The 9,048-nt window shown below is 42.9% G+C and overlaps 1 protein-coding gene across 2 annotated transcripts in view; it reads left to right on the top strand.

The window, feature by feature from the left end:
- LOC108237065 (tumor necrosis factor receptor superfamily member 12A) overlaps positions 1-7,885 on the top strand; it is an 8,905-nt gene extending 1,020 nt beyond the window's left edge. The window contains exons 2-5 of one of the 2 annotated variants that reach the window (XM_017418251.3): positions 3,534-3,632; positions 4,724-4,867; positions 5,162-5,210; positions 6,431-7,885. In XM_017418251.3, the coding sequence (XP_017273740.1) occupies positions 3,534-3,632; positions 4,724-4,867; positions 5,162-5,202 (284 nt within the window). In that variant the 3' untranslated portion in view covers positions 5,203-5,210; positions 6,431-7,885. Of the gene's footprint in view, positions 1-3,533; positions 3,633-4,723; positions 4,868-5,161; positions 5,211-6,375 lie in introns of both variants that reach the window. The other variant, XM_017418250.3, reaches the window with a different exon arrangement.
- Positions 7,886-9,048: the final 1,163 nt, after the last annotated feature.

Raw genomic sequence — 9,048 nt, 5'->3', positions numbered from 1 at the left:
ACACACACACACTCACACACAGTTCCACACACACACCCACACACTCCCCAAAACACACTTTCAGATTCTTTAGGGGTTCAGGAACCCAAACTCTGGAGTTAACTTGAAGTTTCTCACATTACAACAACAGCAGTGCCATCACACCAATCTGTACATTCGTCTCAAACTGGGACTTTAACTTTCACAGACCGTCTGAGTGACAAGCTGGAACCGAAATCGACTAAAATCCTCTCAGATTTCCTGATTGAAGAGCTGGAGCAGAGAATCACAGCTTGCTGATGCAAACAAACACACAACTTAAAGGATAAACTAAGAGACACACAGGAAATATTCCATTTTCACTCAATTAACTGCATTTTAATTAAACCCTAAATGCTTCACTTTGTTGACTTCAGCCTTTTTTTTTTTTAAAACAAACTCACCGCTTTCACACAAACTTTAAATAAAACTGAGAAGTTGTTTCCGAAACATTCAAACTATGCAGCTTTACCCACCCAATACATAACAAAGAGTCTGATTAAAATGATTCAGTCACTGAGTCCACCAGAAAGTTTAAATTAAAAGACCTGCAGCCAGTTGAGAATTACCGCTTTGAACTGCTCGATGAGCAACATGAGGCCCGCGGGCCAGAAGTGGCCCTTCAGGTGGTATCTCACCGGGGTGAGGCGAGTTTGGTGAACGATATTAAACGAGGGAGTTCGCGGGGTTGTCACATTCCTCGCACGAGTCACAGAGGTGCGTGACTCTGTCGCTTTGAGCTTGGAGCGTGTTCGAGAAATTTGCGCGACTCATTTTTCTCTCGAGATGTTCCCCTGTGTCTCAACAAGTGTTTTTTTTTTGTTTGTTTTTTTTGACACCTCCTCTGGGAATGTCCTGACTGATAAATAATAACGTGAACAAATCAGATTAAATCCCAAATGTGGGGCGGAGTTAGGCAACAAAACAATGTGCACGGTCAGGAATGCAGTTTTTGCCAGCCTGGAAGGAGAAAATAGGCTCATTTAAAAAAATAGAATTAAAAAAAAAAGCCCAATCAAATCTGCGGCTGCATGGCTGGCTGATGGCAAACACCAGAAGACCTCAGAGTTCAGCTCTGAGTCAGCGATCGTCTCCCATCTTTACAGCCATCCCAGTTTGACTCAGCATCCTTCTACTGAAGAAATGACTTGAACTGAAGAATGCAAACCAGGGTCTGAAGTGCCTTTTCTTACCAGCTTATAAAAGAGACTACTTTAGTAAATGTGATTGAGTTGGAGTCATTTTATTGATTGGCTGCGGCGGCCTTCTAGAATTAGGTTGATACCAAAAGTTAACCAGCTGTTGATGTACATTTTAATGGCTGCTTTCATTAAAATCCTTCTGGTGGTTTGAGACACCAACAGTTGATGCCTAAGCGAAGATGTTCAACACTTGGACTTAGTCTCAGCTACTACCACACCAAGTTTCAGCTCAGTGTCTGTAATATGAACAGACTTAAAGCCATATTTGTGTTGCCATTAACAGAGTCAATACATCCCTTTGGTAAAAAAATAAAAAAAACGCCTCCACCTGCGGTCTGAACCTCCATGAAACTGGCCGTAGTCGAGTTCCAGGCTGTTCCTCTCAGGTTCGGCTTTGATCGGAGGTCGGTCCATCCGTCACGGTTCACTTCCTGCCGGAGCTGCGCTCCTTTCAGATGATGTCGGCCCCTGAGCTCAGCGGCGCAGCTCGCGCAGAGCGTGACGCGCCTTCCACTGGCGGCGGCGGGCGGAGTGAGTCAGAGCGGCGGGCGGAGAGTCTCTGAGGGGCCCCGAGGCATGTGGCTGTAACAGCAGCAGGCGAGCCGGAGAGGTCAGGATGCCACTGTGTGTGTGTGTGTGTGTGTGTGCGTGTCTCCTCAGGCCGCAGCTGCCTGAACGATGACCCGCACTCAGGAGATGACACCAGTCTGACTCACGCGCGGCTCTGCGCCTGAAGTTCACATTTCCTCGGGGTGTGAGCGATCGCGCTAATCAAGCAGATGTAAACATTTTCCAAGGAAGGCTCCGCCTGCTCTGGTGGATTTGAAACAATGCAGGGCTGGGATCTCCAAGAACTTGATCGTTGGGACGTAAAAATGTTTCTGACTTTCTCTGATGCACAACAATCTAAAAGGAACAAAAAACGCATGTCAGGAATGCATGTCACCAAATCTTACCTCGGTGTCTGTAAAACTGACTGAGTTATAACCATTTTCGTGTTTGCTAAAGTCGATTAGCTGTGGCGGCTATCTTGAACTGGATTACCTCCAAAAGTGAATCAGCTGTAGATGAACATCCATTGATTACTTCATGAAGGTTTCATTAAAACCCCTCCAGTGGTTCATGAGATATTTTGCTAACAGACAAACAGAGTTGTCCCAAGAGTTAATGCTAACATATGAAGCAAAGATGTCGCGCTTGGAGTGCGTGTTGTGAACAACTCTCAGCTACTACCACACCAAGTTCTAGCAGACTGACTGTAGGACTGACTGAATTACAGCCATTTTCGTGTTTTCTAATCTCAGCTGGCTGTAGCGGCCATCTTGGTTTGGACTGACTTCCAAAGGTAATCAGCTGCAGATGCGCATCCAGTGATTACTTTCTACAGGTTTTTAGAAGGAAGGTTCCTTTTCGGCGGCGGGCGATACTAACTCCGCCTCTGCCCGCGCGCTTATCTCCGCCCGCCACTGTGCGCCTCCGCTGCTCAGCTCAAAGCAAATCACGACATTCATCCGCCTCCCTGTAAGTTCAGAGTAACTTTTAGTTTCTTTTTCTCTCAATCTCGTCTCCGTGGGGTTCTGCCAGCCGCCTCCTCGTGGTTTTGTCGGCGGCGGCGCAGCTGCAGTTTCCCACGCGCTCAGTCAGCCAGCTGTGCTTACGTCAGCGCCTGGCGCTCGGATGGTTCTGGGATTACTCTCTGCGGCAATTTAACCTCTCTGCGCTCCCAACACGAAAGGTTGACTCACCCCCCACACCCCCTCCCTTCTTATCACGACACGGGCTGGTTGTCGCATGCAAATACGCGGGGCAAAGGGAAAGGGGGGAGAAGAAGGTTATCGCGGGGCCCATCAAAATGTCGCTCACCTGTTTCCTTGTCGCAGACAGGTGAGGCGAAGGTTGCCTCGTTTCCGTCACTTCTTGAGGTTTGCTGTCTGGCTTCTTTACTGTCATTCATTCTCAGGAAGCTGAACACGGCCACAAATCAGTTCAGAGGAAGAGATTTGTAAAGAAAAAAAAAAACCCCAACAACAACACATCTTGTTTCGTACCGAAATGACTGGTGTCTGTGCATCAGCAGTCTGCCTCAGAGGAATTTCCCCCACTTTCATTTTACACGAAGAAGAACTTAACTCTTCAGGTCAGGGTTCTCTCCAACAAGACACCTGCTTTCATTTATAGGATCTTCTTTAGAAACTGGAACACGTCCTAAAAAGTTCAGTGTTTGTTTTGAAATCGTTGTGTTTTGTCGTTGTATCTGTTTCCTGCGGTGTTTCGCCGTCAGCTCACCGACTCGTACCTGTTCCGTGTCTGCAGGTCAGTGCCACATCACCGAGTTTTGGAGCTCGGACCTGGGTGTTTGTGTCCCCTGTGCGACCTGCAAGCAGTACCCCAAGACGCCGTCGTGCAACACATGTGAGGCAATCCGCCGAGTCGTTGACTTCATGTTGCTCAGCGCTCAGTTTTATTCCCAAACCCTGGTCCTGGAGGAACGCCATCCTGCATGTTTTAAGTTGTTTCTCTGCTTGGACACACCTGATCTGAAGGAGTGAGTGATTAACAGGCTTCTGCAGACACCGAAGGCCTGCTGAGGAGCAGAGAAACAATGAAAACATGCAGGGTGGTGTTCCTCCAGGACCAGGGCTGGGAACCACTGATTTCAAGAACAAAACGGCAACAACAAAATAAGAGTTTCTAAGAATCGAATATCCAGTTTACAACCTAATCAGAACATAAATAGTACTTTAAACCTACTGTAAATAAGATGTGGGTTTTTGCTTCATAAAAATCATTTAATCCTACCTACATCAGAAATTCTTTAGAACAAAATAAAATGTTTCCATCGGATGTTAAGTTTAAGATACTTTAAAAGCTAAAAGTAACAAAATGCTAGCTGAAAGCTAAAATTAGCAGAAGGATAGCTAAGTGTATTAAAAGGCCAGCTAAAAACTAAAAGTAGTAAAATGCTAGCTAAATGTATCAAAGGGGTAGCTAGAAACTAAAAATAGGTAAAGGTAGCTAACAGCTAAAAGTAGCAAAAGACTAGCTAAAAACTAAAAGTAGCAGAAAGTTAGCTGGAAGCTAAAAGTCGTATAAAAAGATAAATAGAGCATGAAGCTGAAACAGGTTTTAAAAAGGTATTTTTGAAGGAACTGATGAAATCTCAGTGTATTTCTATAAGGAAAATATTTGTAAATAAAGTACAAAAAATGTGAAAAGTACAAATGTCACAAAAACTAAAAGTCCCAGCAGCCATCTACTGAATGAGCTGAACGTTTTGAAGAAAGAGTGGCTAAAATAGCACCAAATGTGCAGAAGATGTATGAGGAGTAAAAACAGCTAAAACAGTTAGTGTTAAATAAACTTTACTGCTGAGGTTCATGACCTGAACACCACGTTTTCACCTTCATGGTTCATCCTGGAGCTTTCCCTCTACATCCACTGAGTGCTCTGCCTCCGTGCTGCCGCCGCAGCGTCTCTGACCAGGTGAATTCTCCTCCCGACAGGTAAAGCCGTGGAGGAGAGGCCTGATGTGTGGAAACTGGCAGCCATCACCAGCTTCTCCGTTCTGGCTGTGGTTCTGATCGGAGCCGCGCTGATCATCGGGGTCATGGTGCATCGGCGCAAGTCACACAAACGACCTCTGCGTGGTAAAAAAAATACATCATTTTCATCAGCTAAAGCCCGCATTATGCTTTGTGTTACTTTGTGAAGCAAAAACATGACGTTAACTTGGGCTGAGACAGCGGGCCTTCTTTTATTGAAGCCGTTTTTACGTGGTGACACAGCAGGACAAACAGGTGTGAATAATTACAGGAATTAATGGCTTTTTTTCATTGGTGTCAGGGCGGTGATGCTCAGCATTGTGCAGCTGAATAATGGAGCCATCAGTGATGTTATTGAAAACACCCGGACTCATAATGTCTTCTCCTGATTTATTCCAGAACCCATCGAGGAGACCGCGGGGCCACTTTATCAGGCCTGAACAGCTGAGTATGTTTCTCTTCTCTTGATTAGAACATTAGCATGTGTTTCTAGACTCGTATATGATTCTTGAAAGAAAGATTAAAAACCTTTTTAATGCAAAAGAGAGACGCACCGATTGCTGCTTTTACGGCCGATTCCGGTTTCTAATTTTTGTGAAACTGTCATCGGCCAATTCTGATTTAGGCTGATTATGATTCTGAATAATTTAGACAAAATATTTATTCTAATTTCTGTCTGAATTGAAACATTCGACTTTCTGTTCTTAAGAAAACACATACAACAATAATAAAAAAACAACAACAACCAAATCAGTTTAAATTGTTCCCGTCTCTACAAATCTGAAAATATAAAGGTCCAAATTACTGAACAGAGAAAAAAAAATCCAAATGAAGAGGAATTACAGTATATTTTCTTTATATTTCAAATTCTTTATCCCCGTAATGCCCCCTTTTTTTTTAAAAAAAAAAAACACTTTAATTTACACAGTGCAACAGTAGAGAACAGTGCAAAAACTTTCTCTACAAGCTCCTAATTGAAATAAATTGCAGTAATCTCCAATTTATGTTGGAGAAAAAAAAGAAAATCTGATTAAACCTGATTTCCTGTTAGATTAGTTAACCGTTAATTTCAGATAACAGTAACCATGAAACTATGAAATATGTCAAAACATCCACTTTGACGACACGCTGCCTCTAGCACAAATTAGCTGCTTAATTCATGGTTCATTCCTGCCTTAATATTTAACTTGCATTGGCGTCGCCAAGGGGGGGTCAGGGGGGGCAATGACCGCCCCTATAAATTTTCTGGACCCCCCCCCCCACTCGGATAGTCTTAAATGTAGAAATATTTCTATAAATAAAGGGGGAGAAGAGTCAGAAAACATAAAGTAGACCTTTGCAGTGTTTTGTTTTTTTTACCAAACAGCCTAAATTTGACCACATGATGAAGATCCTGAATGTCTCCCATGGTTTTTGGTTTTCAACATTATCAGGGACCCCATCTGGCCCCCGGTTCGAAAAGTTCCTGGAGGCACCCATGTTTCCCGTGTTCCAGTTTAAAATGTATAAAAAAACAGAAATAGATTTCTGAATCCAAACCAAGATGTGTTTCATTAAAGGGTTTTTGATAAAGTCCGTATTAGGCTGAGACTCCATTTTGTGTCTGTTCTAAGATCCAGCCTTCCTTTATCTGTGACCTGAGCTGAACGGCTGTCCTGCTGTCCACAGCCTCATCTGAAACCTGGAAACGGACGCGACTGAAGCAGCGGAAGCCAGACGGAGGAACCTCTGGACCACGAACTGTACGCCTTAACCCTGCGATGTACTTTTGGCCAGAATCGGACCTTTTTTTTTTAACTTATTAGACTGCTAGGTGAAGAGTTGCGCTCGGTTCTCCAGCTCGGCCCGGGTCCACTGGTGACTCGCAACGAGCGACCTTTGAACCTTCGTAGGTATAGTAACAACATTATACAAGCTAGTGGTATCATGTTTAGAGTTTCAGTGCCTTTGTATTTCACTTCATTGAGATTCCAGCCTGGAGGACTTGTTTTTTTAAAAATTTTTTTGGTTCTAACGATGTTTGGTTCCGTTAAAGCTCCAACTTGTGTATTGTAATGCGCCGGTTCCCAGCCGGACTCTAGTGAATGTAACACGGTCGGGACCTTTAGCCGCAGCTGAGGAAGACTTACCGCGCGGCACATTAAGGCCGTTTGAATGTAGCGAGTTTTTGGGTGAAACGTGTCCTCTGGTCCCCGTTGGAACGTCCACGCACCCGCTCTCTAAGCAGCTGACGCAGTGGAAGAGGCGGATTAAGGGAACAAACTGAACTCGTGCACTGTCATTGCGTCTCCTGAGACCAACAGATTCTGTATTTCAGGTCATTCCGTTTATTAGTTGTTTTTTAAAAAAAAAGTTTTCTAAGAGACGGCGTTAAGTCCTTTCGAGCCGCAGGATTCACGTCCCCCGTCTTAGTGCCTGTAGGACAGGATGCTTGAAACACTAGACACACAACCCCAAACTGCTAACACGTGGGAATGCTGCGAGGAATGTAGTGCAGAGAGGAAAAGAACCTACAGCGCTTTGGCTGGAGCGGCACAACCCCAGTGTTTGGTGACCTTTGACCTGGAAAGTCTTTTCCGTTCTGCAACAAGGTGAAACAAATGTATGAGATTGTGAAGTTTTTTTTATTTTATTTTTGCAGCATAGCCTGTGTCGGACAGGGTTGTTTTCCATTTTCTGTATGTTTATCTTCACTTTTTTTTTTTTCCTGCAGTGATTTAGACACGACCAGCGTTTCAGGTCTTGCGGTTAAACAGCTTGCCCCGAGGCGACAACAATAAGGAAGCATTTCACGTTTTCACACACAGAAACGTTAGTTTTTTTTTTTTACATTTTATTTTAGATGTTTATATTATTTATTTCGAAGCATCTCGCAGTGTCGCAGCTGCGAGCGGACAAGCACATTTCAAAGGGTCTCCAGTGAAGATTTTTGTGAACCTTCCACGCGGCCAGCCAACAATGTTACTGAGCAACAACTAACATTTTCTGCCTTTCCCTCCCTTCTTTTTGCTTTCTAGTTGTTATTTCGTATAACATACATGCACTGGCTTTCTTTATTAACTTCAGACCTATAAACTGCTTTGTGTAGCAAATATATTTTCACAATAAAACTGACAACTTTAATAAAGTGTGAGTGTCATTATTCAGGAAAAAAAAAGTTAAAACCTAATTTTTTGTGCATTTAAACTACAAAAAAAGCATGTCAAGTGATCAGGTGGGGTTCTATGGAAACGTTATGAAAGAGAAATATCTTACCTGTTGTAGATGGCTCTGAACGAGCTCAGTTTAGAGAAAACATTTAATTAAAGTAATATCATCAAATTTCTGTCAAAAAGTGTGTAAGTGACGACGGTGTAAAGAGTTATAAAATAGCGATGGCGTGAACCGTTATTTGAAGATTTCTAAACCATCACATTGCTGCCAATTACACAATTATTTACATGGAATTCTATGTAGCAGCAGCAGCTGGCTGTAGCACTGCCGCTGCAGCCTGGAGCATGTCATATTTTTTGCTGGAATGATCAGCGAGAGGAATGTAAAAGTTTATAAAATAAAGTTAAAAACTGTAACGTTTGAGATTGGATTTATTTGAAGACTGTATCCATGTAGGTCTTGGATTTATAATAAATTAAATCAAATATTAAACTCTGTCCCCAAATTTAGGACAATTACGAAGCCATCTGCAACAGGTAAGATATTTATTGTTCATTACCTTTCTACAGAACCCCACTTGAAACTATCCGAACTATTCCTTTAACGCCTATTGGCATTAAAAGCAAGCGTGTTGACAACATTTACCTCAAAGGCAAATGGGCGATAATGTTTTTGCCATGTCTGTGTCCGTTTGTCTGTTAGCAAAATATCAGATGAACCCCTGGACAGATTTTAACGAACCTCACAGAAAGTAATCATCGTTTGTGCCTCTACAACGGATCACCTTTTACAGTCAAGATGGCCGCCACAGTTAATTGACATGAGCCAAAGCAAAAAATGGCTCCAGCTCTGTCCGATTTACAGACGTTGAGCTGAAATTTGGTGTGGTAGTCGCTGAGAGCCGTTCCTAAAACATACTCTTGAATGTGGCATCTACATTATTGCACATAAGATTATTTTCAGGCTACAAAATGGCTGCAATCGTTTCTCAACACAAGATGATCTTAATCTACAGGTTTTAATTTAATGTTTTCTTATAGTTTAAACTGCGTTCTGGCAAAAAGCTAAAAACAAAAAAAAATGTTTTGAGTCACAAAATATTTCTAAAATGAGCTGCAACATATCAAAAACAT

This window comes from Kryptolebias marmoratus, linkage group LG17, assembly GCF_001649575.2.
Source record: "Kryptolebias marmoratus isolate JLee-2015 linkage group LG17, ASM164957v2, whole genome shotgun sequence".
Taxonomy (NCBI): domain Eukaryota; kingdom Metazoa; phylum Chordata; class Actinopteri; order Cyprinodontiformes; family Rivulidae; genus Kryptolebias; species Kryptolebias marmoratus.
Note: the sequence above shows the minus strand (reverse complement) of the source record. Positions and strands in the feature narration are given on the sequence as shown.